Source organism: Podarcis bocagei (genome assembly GCF_964188305.1).
Source record: "Podarcis bocagei genome assembly, chromosome: 1".
Taxonomy (NCBI): Eukaryota; Metazoa; Chordata; class Lepidosauria; order Squamata; family Lacertidae; genus Podarcis; species Podarcis bocagei.
The window spans coordinates 50,735,968-50,761,691 of NC_138125.1; the positions used below are offsets into that span (position 1 = coordinate 50,735,968).

A 25,724-nucleotide genomic window follows, 5' to 3' on the forward strand; every position below is an offset into this window, starting at 1 on the left:
AACACAGGTGGAATGCAATAAACACAAAGAAGAAGAGAGCAACAATACAAATGTAAAAAAGCAGACAATGCACACATAATATAGACATATATTCTAAATTCAAAATAAGCAATGAAGGGATGAAACCAAATATGATTCTCTCATAAAATATCTTCTGAGGAGGAGATATGAGGAGAAAAATTCAGAAGCTCTAAAGGAAGTTCTTTTGTTGAGTGACTTAGTCAGCAGTCAAAAAGAAACCGACAGAGCCTTGGTCCTGCCCTTGTGCCATGCAGGGGGACAGGATTTCCCTACTCAGGGGTAACAGCCTCAAGGCTATTCTGAGCCCTGGAATTTCAAAAATGGTATCTGTGCAGGTAGAGATCTCATTTACTAACTGCCCAAAGACCACAAATAAGAACCAAATTAATTTATTGGAGGTTTTTAAGCAGAGGTTGGATGGTCATATGTCATGTATGATTTGGTTGAAATTCCTGCATTGCAGAGGACTGGACAAGATGACCTCTGGGGTCCCTTTCCAACTCTGCAATTCTATTAGTCTACATTATTCAGAGTGCTTTTGGCAATTTATTTCATGATTAAATTACAGGCCCACACGGGTTTCAAAATTGCAACCAGCCTGGCATACAACCCAAATAGGTTCTAAAGTATTTAGAATACCATATCTGAGAAAACTGGCTTATGGCAGCTAACAAAAAGCAATACACTAAAGTCCTGGCTATTTTTAAAAGAAGAGCATTGAATATTGATACACTGAGAAACGAACTATTTTATGTGCTTGTTTAATTTGTGTGGTTCTTCCCACACAAGAGTCTCAAAGTGACTAACAACAGTAATAATTTTAAAAGTACAATAGATAAAAAAGTCAATTCTAAAAACAACACACTCAAAGTTAATCCACAAAATCAATCACAGGACCTTCCCACCCTCTCATTAGTAAATCCCAGAATCAATGCTTTTCTGAACATAATACTTGCAGGGGTTCTTTGTCTTTTCTACATTTTCTCCCTCTCTTGTTTTTAAATTTTAATTTACTGGATTCTGCCAATGCAGCAAATATATTATTGAACACTGATACAAATATATTATGCTGCTAAACTTGACACAAAAATGTTAGCATAATGGAAAAATGAGTGATCTCCAAGCAATGCATCTAGAATGAGAGAAATATAAGATAGATAAATATTTAAAGAGCATTTGTGTCCTTACAGGTATAATTCCTAAATGACCCAACTTGTTCAGAAGTTAAAATAAATCTTAAGAAAATTTTTTCCATCTCTGCAGCACTTACTGCTAGTCATAACTTTTAGTCATACTGAATACATTATTTTTCCTCAACTTTTTGTCTTTATTTTCCAACCTGATTTATTTATTTTTTTGGTAACAAAGCAAGAATATACAGCTAAATCTAGAAATGACACTCACAAGAAAGGCTGGTAGATCATGGGAACTGTAATTACAAGTAGTTAACCTCTGGTTTAAAAATCCATCAAAATTATATTTCTACAAGTGGGCAAAGCTACAACAAAGCTTTGCCCTGGGCAACAGTGGAGGAGATTTTCTCACTATCCTCCTGGCACAGACAAAAGGCATGGAAATTTCTCTCATTAACAGCCAGTCTTTGCCAGTCTCATGAGGCAGATTGCCAACCCTCTCTCTTGCCAGGCTGTCTGAGCCTGGGTGCCAGCAATGTGACACAGATGGCACTCTAAGTGGCATGTATGATGAAACTGACTTTGTTCTTACGCATTGCCTCCCCTCTTGTGTTTGCTCTCAACTGTTAAACTGCAGCTTGTGCTATGAGGGGACAACTCAGCAGACCCAACCCCACCTTGCCTTCCTGCTCCATCCCCCCTTTACAGGTGAGTATATACATGCATGGTTTTCCTTTATCTGTTTTTGATAGGTTAGTTCCTTCTTGGTGGTTGTTTTAATTAAATATTTTATTTTTTCATACCTTCTGGGGAAAAAACAATATATGTCACCTAATGAAGCAGCAACCTCAATTCTGTATGTGGTTGGCTCCGATTCACCTCAACCTGGTCAACACAGGGCCCCAGAGAATGATTAAAAAGCAATACTGTAACTAAAAACACCACGAACTATTCTGAGAGCTTGCCACCCAAATACTTCTGCTTTAGGTTGTGATAGTTCGGTTGCATATATGCCCTCCACTTCTCAAGGAATAAATCAATTGCTTCTAAATTCAAGTGATACTTATCTTCAAGGCGGAAGCTTTTAACCTCAAGCCAACCTTTTTCTAATAGTCGTTTTAAAGATTGATGTTAAAAGATTGATAAAAGTACAGCAATACACCATGAATAAAATACTAGTGTCTTTAGACTATTTGAAGTGTAACAAAGTAAATCATACTATTATGGAGATTAATCCTGTCTCTGCTCACTCCCCCCACAAGCACACACTACACATGAGGGACTACGTCTGACAGCTGGATTGGGTTGAAATCAAAAATAAAGTTCTAGTCTTTCTGATGGAAGAGTCATTAATACGCAGAGCATGTATTCTCCAAGGTCCTGCTAACATATACAGCCACCCTTATGGTATTCATGGATGCATGGTACAACACCACGTTACTGAGAGCAGAAGTATTAAGGATGTGAGCATACAAATTTATCCATCTGATTGGTATCTTCCCTCCCAAAAGGACTCCAGTGGCATGGGAAAGATTTGTCTTGCTGGCCTAGCCGCACAGTCTCTTTATTCATATTCACATATGGCCCTGCAGTGAGGGGCTGTAACTCACAGAAGCAGCTCTCATACTACTGACTAAATATGTGAAAGGGACCTGACATTGCCAGGATCGAGAAAATCAACTGCTTGAATATCCCTAAGATTAATGAACACAAGGAAAGATAGTTTCCTCACTATGGCCTTGTACCAAAGCAGACCAAAGGAAAAGAGTAGAAGCATAGTATAGTTAAAGATTCCTGTGGGAGTAACCTTAAGGAAGAAAAAACTGCAAAAATGGGTGGAATAGGAGTAGGCTGTCATAAATCTTCCTTGGCAAATCAAAGCACACATTGTGGGGCCGGTGCACCTTCTTTGGTAACTATCCACAGCTCCCTAGGGAGGCCTGCTTTATACTGTACTTTGAAAACAACTTCCATAGAATAATCTCCATGTCCCTGTTAGATATATACATAGCTGTCAACTTTCAGATTTGAAAATAAGGGATCAGCAGCCTCGAAAATAAGGGATCAGCAGCTTCACCTGTCCCGGGGACAGTCTATGCGATATATAACAATCCGGGATAGCAGCGGGAAGCAGCGGGAAATGGCGCTGGAATAAGGGAATTTCCCGCAAAAAAAAAGGGAAGGTTGACAGCTATGGAGATATGTCAGCAAGTGACACAACTGAGAAAACAGGAACACCGTAAAGTAGCCTGCACACAAATACAAGCCTCCTTATGGCACCGAAGTAAAATCAATTGTTTGCTTTTGAACTATTTAATACAGGTCTTTTTTTGGTTTATTTTAGAAATGCAATGAAATTTTATATTATATCAAATTCCTTCTGAGACATCACATATAGAAGAACATTATTGGTATTTTCAAAAGGCAGATGGCTTTAAAGATAAAACTCTCTCACCTCTGGTGTGACATCCCTTGGCGCAAATCCTGTTCCTCCAGTAGTTAAAATCAAGTTAAGCTCCTTTTCATCACACCAGTCTATCAATGTCTCCTGGGGGGAAAACACACACACACAAAGAAATATGTTATCAGATTTTCATGTTCATAAATAAATAAATGACAGAGCAAATTCAAACTGTGCATTTTATTTTATGAATAACTGTATTGCCTTTAATTTAATCCTAAATATTGATAGTAAACTTCATTTAAAACACTGATATTAATAGATGTGGAGGAAATTTAAAATAAATTTAAAATACCAATCGTTTCCAGTTCCAAAAATATATCAAGTGTAGGTTGATATCTAATAGAATACAATTGCTCATCCTGTTTTGTCACTCCTTTCTCCCAAGAAGGAGCCTAAACTTTTGGTTTACAAAATATCGAAGTTCCCAACCCTGAAAACACAAACAAAACTGTTTAGTATTAGCAATAGACCATCCTGATCATAGGAAAGAAATATTAGTAACGCATTCCTTGAATTTCTAAACAAATATGTATTTCTAAACAAACAGTATTTTCAAGAGCCCATAAAGCCTAGAATTGCATGACACATGAAAATGTAGAAACCATGAAAATGAAACTTTATATTTGTTCACACTCAGCTCTTTTTGCCATTCCTTCTTACTTTACTCTCTTTTGCCATTTTCCAACTTCAAAACACAGGCAATAAGGTCCTTAAAGCAGGAGCCTCTATTGTGATTATATTGCTCTGTAAAGTGATGTTTATTTTGATGGCTTTATATAAATAATAGCAAATTTGCCACCCCAGAAATAGCACTTCAGTACAAAGGATTGAATCAATCCTTCAATGGAAAAAGTTGAGAAACAAATTTATGTTGGAATTCATCAAAAAAAATGTACTACTCTGTCCAGTTTTTCCCCCTACCAGGAAGCAAAAGGTACAGTAATCTTAGCAGATGTGTCTTAAGGTTATCACTAGTAAGCCCGCAACTTACATGGGGGTTACATTCCTGCGATCACACCTAAAGCCAAAATCACATATAGTCAAAACACAATGGGTTCGATGGTGGATGGGACTGCCAAAGTCTATTTTTCCTGGAGCGAAAAAAATATTCAGTAGAGTGATCTGAATATTGCCAGACGCTGATCATTATAATCAGACTATCTCGGTTCAGGAGGGCCCACAGTCTGCATACTAGCCAAACATTATTGAGGGCAAGGGTAAAGAAATGGGAGCAGCATACTGGGGGAAGGTGAGATCAGTGTGATCCTTCCTCAATCCACATCCCAGAGCTATACAGCATTCTTTCCCCATGAGTTTAATACACTGTTTAGAGGGGCATGACCCTGACAAAGGTTAACGATTCTGGAATAAATTGGGGAAACAAGAGGAACTCCCTCCTGTGGTATGTACAATCAACCCTACCTTCCCCTTGTATCAGGCCTTATTTCTATTTGCTTTCCATTATTTATATCTTTGGTGGTCTGGATTAGGATATTTACATGCTGCTATTTTGTTAATATTTTGTAACATGTTTTTTACATTGCTTTAATGAATGTTTGTTTACATTAAATTTATATCAGGTTGGTTCTGTTGTCAGCCACTTTGTGGAAGGTTGTGTCTGGAAAAAAATGTGATATAATATAATGATTTAATAAGAAACATCAGCATTAACCACTGCTACATTAGTACTAATCTTGCTATACATAGACAATTTATTTCATAAATTCTTTAAGCTACATTTACTGAAACAAACATCACAGGAATTGTAAAAACTTTAGATTCCTTACTAGGAATTTGATTTTCAACCAATTAAAATTAAATAAATTAAATGATGACTTATTGCCAGTTATTTTTCTCAGCAGGGTTGCAAGCATCTGATATACAGCCCTATGATTATTTCCAGAACATTTTAGGCTAAAACAGCAATTATAGATTACAATGTAAGAAAATAGGTCTAAGATTCAAGAATAGCTTACAGCTAGATGTTAACCAGAATTTCTTTACTCAGAATTGGCCATTTGTCAATGTTTCAAAGAGATGAAACTGAAGATTGCTCAGTTGCTACTGAGGCCACAAATAAAATGGTTACTTGTCATTAAATTAGTAACAGCTGTAGATAGCTTAAAATTCAAATCAACAGGGAGACTTCAATAATTGGGGCCTCAAGAGTTAACAGTACCATCACTTACATGAAACACAAAAGTTAACTGTCTACAACAATGAAAGGTAGCAAACATGTTCTGCTCTGCATACCAAAAAAAATTCATTTTATAGTATCATCTCAATCAAAGCAACACACAACAGAATATACAACAGAATATGATCAAATAATTATAACTGCTAAAGAAAATGAACAATCAACAACACCCATGTTAAATGACCCATGTCTAGGAAGGTGAAAATGATTTTCTATATACCTTTTTAAAATGTTCTTTATACACACACAAGCCCACACACCCTAAATTTTACTTGAAGCGAATTCTTCAAGGTGCTTTAATAAAAAGCTAACATGGAACCATATAAAAATAATTTAATAATTTTGGTGTACGGTTTTTAAAGAAATGAAAACAATTATGAATTGTTATATTATTCCTTCTCCCCAGCTTGCATTGCTATCTATTTTTTGTCTCATTTCTAGAGAGACCTAAACTGAGCTATTATTTCTTTTTGGTATTGGAACATGCTTGACCCATAAACTACACATCTGCAGGTTTGATTTTATTACATATGTCAATAAGGAAGAACATAGTTCATCCCCTCCCTTTGCTTATCAGTGGATTTGGTTAATGCAATGATATATAATATTGTTATTCAGTAAGATTCATCTCACCCACAGAAATTAGTTGCTAAGTTGCTGGGTAAAGGGTCCTCCCCACCCCTCAGTTAAACCTCACTGTAAGCTTAATGGAGGGGGGCAGGTGCTTCGTGCCTGCCTCCCCCCACCTTCATTAAACAGCTTGCCTGGGCTGGGCTGGGGTTCCTCATGTTGCAGTTGGCATGGATGCCTATTAGCAGCCAGCAAACTGCAGTGTGATGACGTTTTACACTCTTGCGTATACAGGAAGATTGTGCATATAAGAATTAAGAGCGTTAAAGGGAAACACATGCTGAAGGTTTTTGTCAAGCTGCACACATGAAGACACAGCAGTTTTGGTACTAAGTAACATGAAATTCGCATCATTGTAATTTTAATATGCGCAACCAAAATTAGTGTCCTCGGCTATTCCTGTTGTGTTTGAATCAGACACCAAGTGGCGCTTTCTTCTATGAAAGGACTATTCCTGCATAGAAACAAATTTCCTTGCGCAAAACATGAGTCATTTTTAGAACTGTGAAAACTCATGGAAATCCCTCAGGGCTACAGAGTGTGCATATACACACTCACACTCATAACACTGAAAGAAAGAGACACACAGAGCAACCTTTAAAAGAATACCAAGCTATTTATGTGCTTTCAAAAGGCTCCTTATAGTAGTGATGAGCCCACATCATTTTCGTAACATCTGACTACCTCTTTTTATTCTACAGGATAAAAGTACTTCTAACAGCCCAATCCTCTGCGTCTTTCCTTTAAATCCTTCCTTGCATTTGGCTTTACTGCTGGTAAATTATCATTCAACTCATCTAAAGCTATTTAAAATCACCCCACTTAATAGTACTTCAAGTTTTGAAAGGTGAACCAATAACATTATGTTTGTGTGTAGTCAAAATATCTCAGTAGCATTTGAATCAATACAGCATTTGCTCAGCATTCAGAAGCTCACAGGTTCAATCCTTGGCATCTCCAGGTAGGGTTAGGAGAGAACCTTGTACGGAGACCTGCTGCCTGACCATGTAAACAGTTCTGAGATAGATGGACCAACGGTCTGACTTAATATAAGGCAGTTTCCTATGTCTCTATAGTTGCTTTTATACAAAGAATATCTGAGCACTGTGATTCTGTAAAAAATAATAATAATGCACCTGATACTAAAAGAATTCAAAGTGATCAATCAAGTTCATTGGAAAACATTTTATCCTCTTAGTGCAGTGCTTACAATTTCATTATCAGCTAGAAAAGATTTAGAGCATGTTCACATATGCACAGACTTAATTTGATTTCTCTGCACATCTTGAAGAACTGAAAAGCACAGCAGTGCTGCACAAGGGGCTTTCTAGACACTGCCAATCAGAAGTGACTGCAAAGCCCCCTTTTGCCAAGCCTCGCCTTTACCTGCCTGGTACCTGCCACAAATGGCATCAGGAATAGGACAGGTGGGCATGACTTGCACAAACAGCCTTGTGGACCAAATGGAGAGGCTTGATGGATCAAATTTACAACACAGACCGGAGGTTCCCAGCCCCTGAATAAAAGCAACCAACACTGTTCTTAGCAGAGCTGAGGTGCTCTGTTAAGATAACTATGAAGCCCCAATGTGCTACTGAGATACATGGAGGTGCCAGGGTTCGGGTTTGTTTTAACTGGATTGGGGGGCAGGGCGGCTAGGTAAAGGTAAAGGGACCCCTGACCATTAGGTCCAATTGTGACCGACTCTGGGGTTGCGGAACTCATCTCGCTTTATTGGTCGAGGGAGCCGGCGTACAGCTTCCGGGTCATCCCAAAACACAGCTCAGTGAGGATTGAGCATGTTCAGTGGCCACAAAATGCAGAGTGTATATTGGGGGTAAAGCAGGATGGAATGGATTATTTTGAAAAATGGACCTGAGCAATCTAACAGATCAGTTACGTGAGTCATTGCATCTGTGAAGACATTTTCATGTGTAAAATAGCCTTTCCTGACAATAAACAGGGAAGAAGCTTCTCATGCTTGCATTGTTATTTAACTCTACTCCACATTTTTTAATAGGATAAAAACAGCCCTTCGAAATCTTTGTACTGTTAAGTTATTTGTAGCACAAGAGCAGGGAACTTCAGGTCCAGGTCTCTCTTCTGGCGCTTGAGACTCTCCCCATCGAAATGTGACAATGTTCCTTACTTGCTTGAATGGAGAGTTGTTTATAAACCTGCATCACTAGACTGTAGTCTACAGTATAAAGTCACACCTGTTGCTTGCCCACTTTGGCCTGCTCATTGCTGGCATGCAGTCAGGTTCCCCACCCCTGTCCAAATGGAACATTAAATTAATTAAAACAGCTGGCTTTCAAAATGTTGGGTGAAAATAGTAAACCATCAAAAGAAAAAAATATTTTTAGAAACGTCAGTAAAATTAGTAAAAGCAAAAGCAGCAACAATTAGTAAGACCATATATCTTCAATCTCAGTTTTTGAGATTGCTACCCTGGGCTCCTTTGAGAGGAAGAGTGGGGTATAACTTTAACAAACAAACAAATCTTTCCCCCTAAACAATAGTCTCTATGTGATGCAATACAAGCCAATTAAAAAACCTTTATGAGCTTCAAAAGCAGCTTTGACACAACACTGTGTATGTGTACACCAAAGTAACTCCATCTTGGACCTGATGTATCTGAAAGGTTACTGAAGGTTGTTTTAAAAGTTTGATGAAAGAGTCCATCCCCCGTCCCCACCACCAAATGTTGTAAGCTTTGCAAAAAGGAATTCAGTTAACGTCTATACCAAAGATGCTTCTTTTATTGTGTAGGTGTTATCTTCAGAATTATCACTGAGATCACTAATTATCTTAATTCTCTCTGATTTATGAGAGTTCATTTGAATTTGTGTGGGTGATGACAACTTTAGGATTATATCTTAGACCTGCTCTTTACCTCACTGGGTAAAAATACCCTTTCCAAGATCACCAGTTCCTTGATCTTCAAAAGCAACCCTACGGGAATGCTAACTTGTTAAACCACCACCACACTTTTCCAGTACCACTTCCCAATATCCAATGCCCTATACCTCATAAAAAGCTTAACATGGGAACATAAGAAGGCCCATCTAATCCAGCATTCTGTTTTTACAGTGACAAATCAGATACCTATGAAAGCCCATAAGCAGGGCATGAGCATAATAGGCCTCCCCCTCCAACAGCTGCTTGTGAGAAGTGAAGTTACAGGGAACCATGAGGGGTCTTCTTGGTAGTGGTGCCCTCCCTGTGGCACACCCTCCCTTCAGATGTCAAGAAGATAAAGAATTACATAACTTTTAGAAGACATCTGAAGACAGCCCTGTATCAGGAAGTTTTTAATGTTTGATGTTTTTATTATGTTTTTAGATATTCTGTAAGCTGCCCAGAGTGCTGGGGAAACCCAGACAGATGGGTGGAATAAAATATTGTTGTTGTTGTTGTTGTTGTTGTTGTTGTTATAGGGAGTGGGTGGTGCTGTGGTCTGAACCACTGAGCCTCTTGGGCTTGCTGATTGGAAAGTTGGCAGTTCGAATCCCTGCAATGGGGTGAGCTCCTATTGCTCTGTCACAGCTCCTGCTAACCTAGCAGTTTGAAACCACAACAGTGCAAGTAGATAAATAGGTACCACTGTGGCGGGAAGGTAAACGGCGTTTCTGTGCGCTCTTGCTTCCGTCATGGTGTTCTGTTGCGTCAGAAGCAGTTTAGTCATGCTGGCCACATGACCCAGAAAGCTGTCTGTGGACAAACGCTGGCTCCCTCGGCCTGAAAACGAGATGAGCGCCGCAACCCCACAGTCACCTTTGACTGGTCTTAATCGTCCAGGGGTCATTTACCTTTACCTTTTTTTTAACCTATGATGATGATGATGATGATTAAGCCTAATAGGTTAAGAAGTCAAATAAGTCAAGTTAGGAATTAGCATATTGTTATATTTCTTCTCCAGTCTTCTATTTCTCATGTGCTGCTTCTTGAGTTTTACAGTGTTATAAATTTGATTCTACACTTTATGAAGCTGTATTGTGTGCTAATAAAGTTTTGAATAATATTTGTACTTTGTGTCTCCATTGAAAATTAAATAATTTAATTGGACAGAGCTGCAAACTGGGGAATTACTTGCGTTTATCACCTAAACTTAATTAAGGCCAATTTGCCAAGGACAAACTACTAGGGGGAAAGTCAAAATACTCAAGCCTTTCAATACACCTAACCATGATCTCACAGGATCATGATCTCACAGCCATGATTAAATGTTAAATTTTCTGATTGGCATTTTCTGATGACACAAGTTAAAAAGTGCAATCCAATACTTGTATATTCTGAACTAAGCACTGTGTCATGGTCCATCCAGATAAGGAAGACACATGTCTGATATAGTTAATTCTTTATTGGAAACAGGAACACTTTCAGTGCTTCCACAGTGCTCTGGCTACACATGCTAACACACTTCTAGCCTCTAGGGAGCTATCCACAGATCTGGGCCAAAAGAGCAGTTGCAGCAACAGTGGGGCCCCTCCTCTCCTCCAGCTTATATACCCTCCTTTGATGGGCCGTGTGCTCACAACCTGCGTTGTGTGCTTCTCCCTGCACGGAAGTGCTCACAACCTGCGTTGTGTGCTTCTCCCTGCACTGCTCTTCCCTTTTCAAGCCCCCCCCCCCTGGTTCTAGGAGACAGTGGGGAGGGGGAAGGTGAGGAATCTACTGACCCATCCCTCACATAAACCGTCCCTTCCTCCTCCACCTTGGACTGCCCCGACTCTCCCTCCTCCCCTGGCTCCTGCCTTGCAGGTGGTGTGACACCCCATAAATCATTGGTTCCCTCTCTCGGGTCACTCCCCCTGGTCCCCTGCTTCTGCCACACACTCTTCGGAGCCCTGTCAGTCCCTGACACACCACTGAGTTCCAACACATATGTGCACATAGGATTGCAGCCTAGAAAATTAAACTCACTGCACCTTTATTGAACTCTGATGACTCACTGACAGTATTTCTTCTTTGCACTTCTCAAGGATGGTCAAGTCACATCATTTCTAAAACCCTACTGGTAATCCAGATATAAACAGACAAAATACTGCCACAGAAAATCAAATCATACTATTAGTAGGTATACTCAAGCATGTTTTCATTGTGGTAGAGCTTTCCCCCATATTTGAGAATATCTAAAAAAGAACAAACACTAATTCAGTGCCCTGTCTGAAAGTGTGGGGAGGCTTTGGAGGACACTTTTTATTTCACGAACTGAAATTTGTACCTGAAATTTTTGCAGCTATAAAATATTTCTCCTCTAATATATAAACATGGGGAAATCAGGGAAGAGAACAAATGAGAAATTCTATTTATCTCCCGTTTGGATTAAGGCATAATTGCAAAACTCTATGGTGTCTGGTTAAACTTGGATCAGAACCAGGATACGTATGTGAGAAAAAGGGCACGAGATTTGGATCTAAGAATAACCAGGAAAAAATAGAACTGGATTTGGGGCGCTCTATTCTAATATTATTTCAACAGATCTAAATGAGAACTATTTTAAAACCCTCTATCAATGGCATTTAACACCTTATAAATTGAATTTAATATGGAAGTTAGGATCAGATAAATGTTGGAGATGTGGCTCAAATAAAGCAGATTACATACACATATTTTCTCGTTATAGCAATTCCAATATGCCAGAATATCTAACATGTTTCTGATGCTATCTTTTAACGGTCTTTTAGGCAGAAATCCACATTGATCGTTGTCAGGGGTTCAGGAGCAGAGGCAAGGGCAAGGGAGGAAACAGAGAGCGAGGGGGAGGAGGCAGAAGAAAAGATGAGTGATGACGACGACCCGAGATCTCCGAGTCTTTCCAGTGAATCAGAAGATTCACAGAAAGGAGCACCAGTGGTCAGGGCAAGGGGGGAGCCTAGGGGGACACCCCAGGAAGATAGAGCCAGAGGGGACTCAGAGGAGAGCAGTTGGAAATCGGGACCAGCGTCACAGCCAGAGAGCAGGGAAGAGGAGGAGCGCCAGAGATCAAGCGCTGGCAGCTCGCAACAGGGGGGAGGGCACGAGTCAGGAGTGGCCACACCTCCATCGGGGAGCGAAGAAACGGTCAGACGGAAAGTGGAAGGTTGGGCGCGCGCGCCAAGTTCAAATGCACAGGAAAGTGACGCAGTAGGCAGCCAGGAAAGGGAGCCAGGTCCTAAAGCCCGGCGCAAGGAGACAGGGAGTTCCGGGGGGTCGGCGTCAGAAGAATCCCGGAAGGAAGAGACCCCGGGGGGCAGAGGGACCCAGAGGAGAGCAGTCAGGCGGAAAAGGTGGAGCAGGGCTAGGATATTAAGTTGGTGCACAAGGGGCGGAGACTCAGACGGAGCTTCGCCGATCTAGCCATTAGACGTAGAGTTGCACGCAGCAGCTTGGGAATGGAAACTGTAACTCAATAAAGACTTTTACTTAATGACCGCTGGCTAGCGTGATCCTCTGTGAGCTAGGATCTTGAAGCAGCTCTGACAGTAAGCTCCGTCTCATAAAATTGTGGGCATCTACAGCCTCGAGGAGAGGAGAGAAGCAGGTGCCTACTAGCTAGCTCACGAACGGCAGACAACATGACGGCTGAGCAGCAGATAGAGGAACTCAGAAAAGCAGTGTCACAACTGAATGCCGAGGCTCTCGCATCCAGGAAGAGAGAGGAGGAGGCAGCTGCCGCCTGCAGGGATCTCCAGGTCAGGTTGGACATGCTTACGAAGCACGGGCAACTGACACCCAGACAGGAGGGAATTGGGTTGGCGAGACGAACAGGCGGTCTGGTCTCTCACTTCGATGGGAACCTGCAGCAGTACCCCAACTTTAGAGCAGATGTAATGTGCGCACTGGAACTGCTGAAAAAAGACTTTAGAGATGAGCAAGAGAAAGTGGGGTTCATCATGTCCCATTTGCATGGGGAAGCTAAAGCATGGCTGCGCAATTTGTGGAGGGATAAGGATGCGGCGCTCCAAAATGCGGGTGCCTTTATTAAAGCGATGGATGGGTGTTTCTTATCAAGCATTGACGTGGATCTTGCTCGGCAGCAGATACATGGACTGAAACAAGGGAGGGCCAGCGTAAGGCAGTATCATGCCCGCTTTTTCGCTTTGGTCAGTGCTCTGGAATGGGACAGGGATTCGGCTCCTGTAAGAGACCTGTTTTGGGAGGGATTGCACGGCTCTGTTAAAGATGAAATTGCGAGGGGGGAGAGACCCCGGACCACGCAGGAGATCGTTCAGAGGGCGCTAGCCGTGGGGGTGCGGCTGGAAGAACGTCCGTGGAGCAGGGACGAGGGGCGTGGAGGGCGCGAACCAGCCAGGGGCTCCTCCTTCCTTCCCAGAGAAGCAGCGCGTGCGCAATCCACGCCTCCGCCAGGAGGAGGAGTGGAACCTATGGAGGTTGGAAGTGCAAGGGCTCAATCAGCAGCCAGAGCCCTAGCACCGACAACAGTGAAAGCGAAGCCTCCTAGAGGGAACAGGAAGTGTTACATCTGCGAGGATCCAGGGCATATGGCGAAAGAGTGTCCCCGGAGGCTCCACAAGCACACTGCAGCCTCAGCAATGGTAACTGCAGCAACGCAACAAGGAGGACCACAGCAGGGAAACGACGATGTCTGGCTGGAGGAAGAGGCAATGGGGCCCAGCCAGACGTGTCAGTGAAGAAGTCCCCGGAGATTTCACAGCCCATGGACCCCCTCCCGCCCAAACCAGTAGTGAGGCTCACCGCATCGCTCCAGCTGCCCAATGGAATCACCATGGACGTGCCGCTCACCATTGACTCGGGAAGCAATGCGGACTTTATAGGGCAAGACTTTGTTGACCGGCACGCTATACAGTTGCTGCCGGCCACGCTGCCCCTGCAGGTGGTCACGGTGGATGGCAGGGAGCTGCTAGGGGGGCAAGTGGTGAAGCAGACGCCACCAATGGTGATGCGCCTTGGGAATCACAAGGAAATCATCAGCTTCAACGTCACTCAACTATCGGACACGCCCATTGTATTGGGCATGAGTTGGCTGGACAAGCACAGCCCAACGCTGGCTTGGTACCAGAGGCAGCTGACCTTCGGCTCTTCCTTTTGTGCTGAACACTGCATCGTCCCCCGGCAGGAAGGAGAGGAAGAGGAGACACAGCTGCTGCTAGGCACGCTGCAAGCGATTCCCCACAAGTACGCAGAATTTTTGGAGGTTTTCTGCGAGAAGGAGGCAGACAGGCTACCCCCCCACAGACCATATGACTGCAAAATTGACCTGCTGCCGGGGGCGGCGCTGCCTAAAGGGAAGCTGTATTCCATGTCTGAGGACGAACTGCAGGAACTCAAAGAGTTCATAGATCATAATTTGGAGCGCGGTTTCATCCGGGAGTCCAAGGCAGCGGGGGGCAGTCCTGTATTCTTTGTTAAGAAGCGGGACACGCCCCAAAAAAGACTTGTGGTGGACTATCGCATCTTAAACAGTGTGACCAAGCCATCGGACTTCCCCATGCCCCGAATCGACGACCTCCTCGCAAAGGTACGGAAGGGCAGCGTGTTCACCAAGTTAGACCTGCGAGGGGCGTACAACCTCATTCGCATGCGGGAAGGGGATGAGTGGAAGACAGCCATGTTCACGCCGCTGGGCACCTACGAATATAGAGTTATGCCTTTTGGATTGCAAAATGGCTCCCACGTTTTTCAAGCGTTCATGCATCACGTGTTGGCGGGGCTCCTCTACAAGACGTGCGTCTGTTTCTTAGATGACATCCTGATCTTTTCGGAATCGCAGCAGGAGCATGACAGACACGTCAAAGAAGTGCTAAGCAGGCTACAGCAGCATAGGCTCTACGCCAAGCTGGAGAAGTGCCAATTCGACGTGACGGAGGTGGATTTTCTGGGCTACAAGTTGTCTGACAAGGGGCTCGCCATGGACAGCGCCAAGGTTCGAGCGGTGTTGGACTGGAAGAGCCCACGCAACCGGAAGGAGGTCCAACGGTTTGTCGGCTTCGCGAACTTCTATCGCAAGTTTATCTAAGGCTTCGCTATGCAGACAGCGGCCATCACGGACACGCTTAGCTCCAAAAAAAAGAAGTTCATCTGGACAGAGCAGGCGGAGCAGTCCTTTCAGGCACTCAAGCGTCTCTTCGCGTCGGAAGAGCAGCTGCTGCATGTCGACCCCAGCAGGCCGATGAGGGTGGAGACAGACGCCTCGGACAGAGCCGTGGGAGCAGTCCTGCTGCAGAAAGACCCGCAGGGGGTTTGGCGGCCGGGAGCGTTTTACTCCAGGAAGCTCAGCAAGTCCGAACAGAACTACACCATCTGGGACAGGGAGTTGCTGGCCATTCATGCAGCATTCAAAGCATGGAGGCACTTCCTGATCGGCGCCAAGCACACGGTGCAGGTCTGCACGGACCACAAGAATCTGGAGCACTGGCGCACGGCACAGTTCCTGAACCAAAGGCAGATACGTTGGGCTGAGTTCTTTGCGAACTTTAACTTCCGAATAGAGTATGTCCCGGGGGACACCAACATCATGGCGGACGCTCTCTCTCGTAAGCCACAATATCTGGAGGACGCCAAGCCAGCGGCCGCCATGCACATCTTCGCACCAACAGTGTGGGCGTGCGCTGCGGCAACAGTGGACCTGGAGGCGGTGCGGCGAGCGTTGCAGGATGACTCCTTCGCGCAAGCGAAGATGGCAGAGGTGCACAGGGGCACGGCAGCGACCGACGAGTTCCAGCTGCGAGATGGATTGCTCATCCGTAAAGGAGCCATCTACGTGCCGGGAGACGAACTTCGCGACAAGGTACTGCAGCAGCTGCACGACGCGCCCACTGCCGGGCACTTTGGCAAGGAGAAGACGGTGGAATTAGTCGCCAGGGACTTCTGGTGGCCTGGAATGAGAGGGGAGGTCGCGGACTACGTGGCGAGGTGTGACACCTGCCAGAGGGCCAAACCGGTGCACAAACCACCGGCCGGACTGTTGGAACCGCTGCAAACTCCGGTCGAACCATGGGAGAGGGTGGCCCTGGACTTTGTCACGGATCTGCCCAGCTCGAGGGGCAAGACGGCCGTGCTGGTGGTGGTGGACTTGTTCTCCAAGATGGCACATTTCATTCCGTGTGCCAAGGTGGCCACGGCGGAGCAAACCGCCAAACTGTTCATAGACCACGTGTTCAAGGTTCACGGTCTGCCACGGTCTATACTGTCCGACCGGGGGCGACAGTTCATCTCGAATTTCTGGCAGAAGCTGATGGGCTTCCTGAACGTCAAGATCAACCTGGCGTCGGCGAGACACCCGCAGACCAACGGGCAGGCGGAGCGGGTCAATGCCATCATGCAGCAGTACCTGAGATGTTATGCGAATCAACAGCCTGCGACGTGGGTGGATTACCTGCCGCTCGCCGAGTTTGCCTACAACAACACGAAGCACGTGTCCACGGGGGTCACGCCGTTCTTCGCTAACAACGGGAGGCACCCCAGAACCTTCCCGGGACTGGAAAGGATGGGGGAGGGGGAGCCGCAGACAGCAGATGCGTTCGCGTCGGAGTTGCAGGAGGTCCACGATCAGCTGCGGCGACACCTGGAGCTGGCCAAACATGCATACAAGGTGCAAGCGGACAAACACAGAAGGGTTGGCGAAGAGATCCATGTGGGAGACTGGGTCTGGTTAGCAGCCCACGCAGTGCCGGCCAGGTCGTTGGCCAAGGAGAAGCTGGGGCATAAGCAACTGGGGCCCTACCAAGTCGAAGAGCAGGTCAACCCGGTGGCTTTCAGGCTGGCGCTTCCGGAGGGTTCCAGAATGCATCCGGTGTTCCACAGATCGGTGCTCACCCCCTACAAGGCACCGCACAGGTTTCAGGAACCCGGAACGGCACCGAGTCCGCTCAGAGAAGGAACCGGGCACGCGGGAGTGGCACAGAAGGAACGCATCAACGAAGTCACGGAGATTTTGGACTCCAGATGGGGGGAAGAAGGGGTAGAATACCTTCTCGCCAAGGAGGGCACCCCGGCCAGTGCGAACAGCTGGGTGCCGGGCTACGCCTTGGACGAACCTCTGCTCAAAGACGAGTTTCATGCCCTCTTCCCACATAGACCAATGCCAGCAGACTTTTTCGACGACTGGCTTTTCACGCCAACGCTTTCTGCCAGCACGTTCCGGGGGTTCGACTCGGACGAGGACCCGATACGAGACGCCCGTTCCCCGGAGGGGTCACCCTCGGGATCTGCCTCAGAACCCTCGTATTGGTGGGACGATAGACCAGAGGAGCAGTGGCGCAGGAAGTGGCAGGAAGGTCCAGGACGAGCAACGCCGCCAGGAGGAAGTGAGGGAGAGACGGACATGGACGTTTTCGGGGACGACCCTGGTTTCGAGCACGGCGGCACAGAGATGGAAGCGGAGGTGACCGTCGTCGACGAGAGCAGGGAGGCAGAACCGGGAGACTTCAGATGGAGGCCCGCCACGGGAAGCGAACTGTATCCGACGTTCGTCCCTCTGACACAGCAGCACCCAGTTCCCGCACAGGAAGGAGGGGAGGGGGGAACGGGGGGCTTCGAGGGGGGGATGGATGTCAGGGGTTCAGGAGCAGAGGCAAGGGCAAGGGAGGAAACAGAGAGCGAGGGGGAGGAGGCAGAAGAAAAGATGAGTGATGACGACGACCCGAGATCTCCGAGTCTTTCCAGTGAATCAGAAGATTCACAGAAAGGAGCACCAGTGGTCAGGGCAAGGGGGGAGCCTAGGGGGACACCCCAGGAAGATAGAGCCAGAGGGGACTCAGAGGAGAGCAGTTGGAAATCGGGACCAGCGTCACAGCCAGAGAGCAGGGAAGAGGAGGAGCGCCAGAGATCAAGCGCTGGCAGCTCGCAACAGGGGGGAGGGCACGAGTCAGGAGTGGCCACACCTCCATCGGGGAGCGAAGAAACGGTCAGACGGAAAGTGGAAGGTTGGGCGCGCGCGCCAAGTTCAAATGCACAGGAAAGTGACGCAGTAGGCAGCCAGGAAAGGGAGCCAGGTCCTAAAGCCCGGCGCAAGGAGACAGGGAGTTCCGGGGGGTCGGCGTCAGAAGAATCCCGGAAGGAAGAGACCCCGGGGGGCAGAGGGACCCAGAGGAGAGCAGTCAGGCGGAAAAGGTGGAGCAGGGCTAGGATATTAAGTTGGTGCACAAGGGGCGGAGACTCAGACGGAGCTTCGCCGATCTAGCCATTAGACGTAGAGTTGCACGCAGCAGCTTGGGAATGGAAACTGTAACTCAATAAAGACTTTTACTTAATGACCGCTGGCTAGCGTGATCCTCTGTGAGCTAGGATCTTGAAGCAGCTCTGACAATCGTGATGAACATGATCCTGTAAAATCCAACCTTATGCTGCTTTCAACCTGCTATAACAGTATTCCTTTATGCTCTTTATCTTTAGTTTATTTTGTGTGTGTTTGTGTGTGTGTGAATGATTAAAAAAATTACTAACATTATGAAAATGTGCAAAGATAATCAATTTATTTTAAAATTGGTCTCTATTCATATTGGAATTATTCTTTGGGTGGGTGGGTGGGTGGAATTAACAATGGAGCCATGCCCCATCGAGATGTAAAAAGAAAAGTTGATTTTATATATATTTTTTCTACAGAGGAAAAAAATAAGAAATGACTGTAATAAAGAAAATATAACTCAAAATTGATATTACATTAAAATTGCTATTATTTTTTTAAACAAAACAGAGTTAAAAGAATTATTCAATATTAATTCACAAATAACAGAACTATACTGATGTAGTAACATGTTGGAAACAGCTTGTAAGACAGTGCTTTTTTGCAGAGCAGGAGTGGGGGAGGGGCAGAGCGGGGTGTTCAAACTGCATGTGATTTCACGCAAGCATGCAATGACCTGGAATGCACCCACCATGCAAATACGGGGGTTGCCTGTATATCCCATTTAAAGATTATTTCCTGGGTTTCCTTCTTGTTGCTTTATATATTTCTTTATTTGGTTCTATTTTGATGTTTTTTAATTTATATATGTATTTTAATTTCCAGAAAAAAAGGTTGTAAAATATTTTGCATAGAGCATTATCTAACAAGATCTGGTGACAATCTACATAGTCCATATACAATTATAGATCACTGTTGAACAAATACAGAGATAAAATAAAACCAAAATAAATACAACTTTTCATGTTTTTTATCTCCAGGTGTTGTTTTCTTTTCCTTGCACAGATGACCTTCAGCTCAATTTACCTTTTCTGATTTATCCTCTTCTATCTTAATTGATATTGCTTAATCACCCACTGGGTGACTTCTCATTTTCTAACACTGAACTCTGGTAAAACTGGGCTCCAGCTCTTTACTCATTCTTTTCCTTTTTCTCAGGCATTCTTTCCATTTTCTTTGCCAGAAAAAATCCATATCTCTTCCCAAAATTGGTTATCTCTTTGTGAGTTCAGTGAGACACCTCCTGAGCAAATATGGTTGGGAATGCATTGTTAAGTATTAATGGTCTAGATGATATCAGATTGCCATCTCTCAGCAGCCCCAAATAGGATGGCCAAAATGATCAGGGGTGATGTGTGTGTTGTAGTTCAGCGACAACTGGATGGCATCTCCCATATCTGGTTAAACAACATGACTTCAGTCAGGAGCTTTGAGGCTCAGCAGTTTTCAAACCCAGCAATACTTTACAAACAGATTTGAAAGGCTACCTCTAGATTAAACAAAATGAGGTGAGTCTAGATACAGACAGAAGCAGCTGCAGATTTGGATGGACAAAAGTGTATCTTGATTTAATCAAGAAAAAATATATTGAGAAAATGATGTTTTTGTTAGTGATAGAAAAGGCAGTAGCAGCAGCATTTATTTACACCTGCATGAAATTAACAAGAGCAAAGGCAAAAAGAAAACCTTTATAGCTACCATTGAACATAACTGCTGAAGAAATTTATAAAGATCGTGCTGAGATGAAATCAACTACTCTCTGAGGTGTCAAGAGTACTTTGTTTTTAAATTCATACCATGGGTATTGTTGCTAATTTCAGAAATGTATGCACACACATCCACAAGAGATTTCACAAGAATGCCAAAAAACAGCAGCAGGGTAGAGGATATAATTTGGGGTTTATAAAGAAAAAAAGCACAAGAGGAATAGAGGAATATGGGGAAAACAAAATAAACAGTGTTTCCCCAAGCACTAAGCCTATGGTGATGAAAGCAGATAGGCATTTATATAGTTATGTCACTGAAGTCCATTGCTTCCAATTTCAAATCTGTCCGGATTGTAATGTTTTAGATGTATTCTGAAATGAATAGGAAAGAGCCCGCATGACTATTAGCCATCAACAGCCTTATCCTCCATGAATTTGTCTAATCCTCTACTAAAACCATCCAAGTTGGTGGCCATCAGTACCTCTTGTGGGAATGAATCCCATATGTGATGTGTTAAGAAGCGCTTTATTTTGTCTGTTCTGAATCTTTCAGCTTCAACATTCAGTTTCACTGGATGCCCACAAGTTCTATCATCATCATCATCATCATCATCATCATCATCATCATCATCATCATCTTAATTTATTCATGCCACACTTTTCCCTGATGGGACTCAAGGCAGCTTATAGATAAAGGAAAGAAGTGCTAAAACACAAAAACTCAGTAATTAAAATACTAGTAAACCTTGATAGAATCAAAACTATATACATATATTAAATCTGTTTAGAACACGTTCTAATGTTATGGGAAAGAGAGAAAAACTTTTCTCTATCCATTTTCTCCATATCATGCATAATTTTATATACTTCTACATAATTTTACATGCATAATTTTATATACTTTTATATACTGCCAATTTGGATACAATAAAGGAACTGGAGGCCCCTCAACTGTCCTCGGGTCCAGTATTGGGCCACTTCGACCGGATATCCCCAGCCGATGTGGACAGACTCCTCTGAGCTGGAAAGCCCACCACTTGTCCTCTCGACCCGTGCCCGTCTTGGCTGATTAGAGTGTGTCCAGACGAGGTGCGGGCCCTCCTGGGGGATATCATCAATTTGTCCCTTGGCACCGGGATATTCCTAGGGGAATTGAAGGAGGCAGTGGTGCGCCCGCTCTTAAAGAAAACATCATTAGATCCTTTAGATCGATCCAATTACCACCCGGTTTCGAATCTTCCGTTCCTGGGTAAGGTGATTGAGAGAGCAGTTGCTGAACAGCTTGGTGGGTTTCTGGATGAAACATCGGCTCTGGATCCATTCCAGTCCAGCTTCTGCGCTGGTCATGGGACCGAGACGGCTCTGGTTGCCCTAACAGATGATCTTCGTAGACAGCTGGATCGAGGCGGGTCGGGGCTGCTGATTCTTCTAGATCTGTCAGCAGCTTTCGACATGGTCGATCACGAGCTTCTGGACCACCACCTTGCCGACGTGGGGATCCAGGGCACAGTCCTTCAATGGCTACGCTCGTTTCTCTCTGGTCAGGGACAGAGGGTGGCGCTTGGGGGGGAATTGTCATCGCGCCACTCCTTGGCACTCAGGGTGCAATACTCTCCCTGATGCTTTTCAACATCTTTATGCGCCCCCTCACCCAGCTTGTTCGGAGTTTTGGGCTGGGTTGCCATCAGTATGCCGATGACACCCAACTCTATCTGTTGATGGATGGCCATCCTGACTCGGCCCCAGACACACTGACCAGATGTTTGGAAGCTGTGGCTGGATGGTTATGTGGGAGCCGGTTGAAGCTAAATCCTTCAAAGACAGAGGTCCTGTGGGGCGGGGCGATATGGGATTGGGGGGGCAACTCCCATCTCTTGCGGGGGCGCAATTAGTGCCAGCACCGTCCGTTAAGAGTTTGGGTGTAATCTTCGACACCTCCCTTTCCATGGAGGCGCAGATTGCAGCTATAACAAAGGCAGCATTTTTTCATCTCCGCCAAGCTAAGCAGTTGGCTCCTTACCTCTCTCGCCCTGACCTAGCCACTGTGATCCACGCGGCGGTCACCTCCAGACTGGATTATTGTAACTCGCTCTACGTGGGGCTGCCCTTGAGACTGACCCAGAAACTCCAGCGGGTGCAGAATGCTGCAGCAAGACTCCTTATGAGGTCTTTGCTGCGAGATCACATTCACCCGGTGCTATACCAGCTGCACTGGCTCCCGGTGGAGTACAGGATCAGGTTTAAGGTGCTGGTTTTAACCTTTAAAGCCCTATACGGCCTAGGACCCTCGTACCTACGGGACCGCCTCTCCTGGTATGCCCCACAGAGAAACTTACGGTCTTCAAATAAAAACATCTTGAAGGTCCCAGGCCACAGAGAATTTAGGCTGGCCTCAACTAGAGCCAGGGCTTTTTCGGCTGTGGCTCCGATCTGGTGGAACACTCTGTCACAAGAGACCAGGGCCCTGCGGGACTTGACATCTTTCCGCAGGGCCTGCAAGACAGAGCTGTTCCACCAGGCCTTTGGCCAGGGCACAGCCTGACTCCCTCCCTCGGCAATCTTCGTGGAGCTCTGGCCCAATGGTTGCCAGTGGCTTGAATTAATTAATTTTATAATGAATGATTTTAGAGTGTTGTTTATGCTGTACTTTTGTACTGTTTTATTGTTAGCCGCCCTGAGCCCGGCTTCGGCTGGGGAGAGCGGGATATAAATAAAATTTATTATTATTATTATTATTACTTTTTACAGCTATAACAAAGGCGGCATTTTTCATCTCCACCAAGCTAAGCAGTTGGCTCCTTACCTCTCTCGCCCTGACCTAGCCACACGACAGTCACCTCCAGACTTGATTATTCTAACTCACTCTATGTGGGGCTGCCCTTAAGACTGACCCAGAAACTCCAGCGGGTGCAGAATGCTGCGACAAGACTCCTTAAGGGGTCCATGCCGCGGGATCACATTCACCCAGTGCTATACTAGCTGCACTGGCTCCCAGTGGAGTACAGGATCAGGTTTAAGGTGCTGGTTTTAACCTTTAAAGACCAATACGTCCTAGGACCCTCATACCTACAGGACTGCCTCTCCTGGTATGTCCCATGGAGGTCTTCAAATAAAAACATCTTGGAAATCCTGGGCCACAGGGAGGTTAGACTGGCCTCGATCAGAGCCAGGGGTTTTTCGGCCGTGGCCCCAATCTGGTGGAATGCTCTGTCACAAGAGACTAGGGCCCTGCAGGACTTGACATCTTTCCGCAGGGCCTGCAATACGGCGCTGTTCTGCCAGGCCTTTGGCCAAGGGACAGTCTGACCCCCCTCTCTCCTTCTGTAATCTTCATAGAACTCTAACCCGATGGTTGCCATTAATTTGATTCTGAATTGATTCTAGAATGTATTTTAATTAATTGTGCGATTTTATGTACACTGTGCTATTTTTACTTGTTGTTAGCTGCTCTGAGCCCAGCTTTAGCCAGGGAGGGCGGGATAATAATAATAATAATAATAATAATAATAATAATAATTCCTCATAAGGGAGTTGCTCTGTAAATGTTACTCTGTGAAAGCCCCTATGAATGCATCACCATAAGGACAGCCTCATTTTTAAAGTGCAATCATTCCGCTGCCAAGCAGTTCATGTAGCTTTGCATTTTAAAATTGTTTAAAATAAAGGACAGCTTTGATACCAACAACAAAAAGCTAACTGTTTAAACTACAGTTGGGATAAAATGACTCCAATGCAAAACACAAGAGTTCAGGAGCTTAAATGGATGAAATATTTAATCAAGTCATTGTCTCATTTCTGGCACACAGTCAAATAAGAAATAGTTAGACTTAAAACATGGTTTAATATGAATTTTCATTTTCTCAAAGGACTCCAAATTATTTACAGCTACAGTCCTGCTCTACAAGAGTTCCAAGATTAAAGCTATTTGCTGCCCAAATAAGTACATAATACAAAATAGATACATAATCTTGAGCCCCAGCCTTATCAGGTGTAACAGATCATAATGAGAATTAGCTACTCTAGCTGTACTGCAGGCCCAATCCAAAGTGCTTAAATGGCTCAGGCAGCAATATCTCAATGACTGCCTCTCCCCGTATGAACCGCCCCAGACCCTGTGATCATCATCCGAGGTCCTCCTTTGTGTGAGAAGTCTGGAGGGTGGCAACACAAGAGCAGTCCTTTTCTGCAATGGCTCCCCATTTGTGGAATTCTCTTCCCAAAGAGGTTTGCCTGGCACCTTCATTAAATGTCTTTAGGTGCCAGGTGAAAATGTTTCTCTATAAGCAGACATTTGGCTGATCAAACATTCTATGGGCTTTTTAATGCGTTTGTGGGAGGGGGATTAATGGTTGTTGTTGTTTTTTCATTATGTATTTTGAGTTCTCATTTTGTATTTTTTTGTTGTGAACTGCCCTGTGATCTTCAGTTATCACACAGTTTACAAAATTAATAAATAAATCAAATCAATAAATAGACCAGATGCTCTGATAGGCTTCAGTAGGAATATTTTTATTGTTACAGAGCTGGCTTTCCAGAGATCTGAACAGACAGTTTTATCATAAGTTGATTTTTTTTTTATTTGCACATTAGAGGCTGGGGGGGGGGGGATTTCTGTGTTGAAGCACTTATCAGGTTTTTCAATTGATCTAGCGGGTGAAAACAAAGAATGCCACTCTTCCCTAATTTGGTTTCACTTGCCTAGATGAATTTTCATCATCAAAAGCAAACGGCAAACTAAGCAGTTAAAACAACCACCTTCCCTGGCTGTTTCCCTCCAAAAACTATAGCTGTCGCAAGTCACACAACCCTTTTCTTGCAACTCCAGTATAACCAGCTTCCTCCAGGGGGGACAAAAACTCATGTGCTTGCATTTATCAAACATGTAGTTGTTCATATCCATATAAAATGGAGGCAGGGTCTACATTTTATATCAAAATGAATGCAGGGGGGAAAGGAGCAGAACTCATTTACAGAATCAGAACTAGACTGGGGGGAAACAGCTTAAAGCAGTCAAGCAGGGAAAGTTTAAGTACAATATGGTAGTAAGTTTCACGCTTCTCTCTCATCCACTTACTTACCCCTATCCTTGCTTTATAGGTCAATAGACAAGTAGTTGTTTAATAAACATGTAAACATCTGGTTTGACCCTCAGTTTCTAAAAATGCTAATTAGAAATTAGAAAATTCCTTAGGAGCAGATTCCATTACTCGTAAGCATGGACTCACTGAAGGATGAGGCACACATGTGTCCTGATCCACAGGCCTGTGGAAGTGGTTTGATGCAGGGATACCAAAGCAAGATGTCCAAAATGTCAGTGATCAGTTCTAATGCTTTCTTAGAAGGCATAGACTTTCAACACAGCCTGCAGAGCCTTTCTGTCTTTACAGACTTGGGACAGACACCAAAACAGCCTACACTCAGG

At 44.6% G+C, this 25,724-nt stretch overlaps 1 protein-coding gene across 21 annotated transcripts in view; it reads right to left on the reverse strand.

Moving 5' to 3' along the window:
* Positions 1-25,724, reverse strand: part of GPHN (gephyrin) — a 246,991-nt gene that overhangs the window by 157,830 nt on the left and 63,437 nt on the right. For all 21 annotated transcript variants that reach the window (XM_081164322.1, XM_081164303.1, XM_081164317.1 and 18 more), the window contains one exon: positions 3,610-3,702. In XM_081164322.1, coding sequence (XP_081020448.1) covers positions 3,610-3,702 — 93 coding nt within the window. The remainder of the gene's footprint in view (positions 1-3,609; positions 3,703-25,724) is intronic.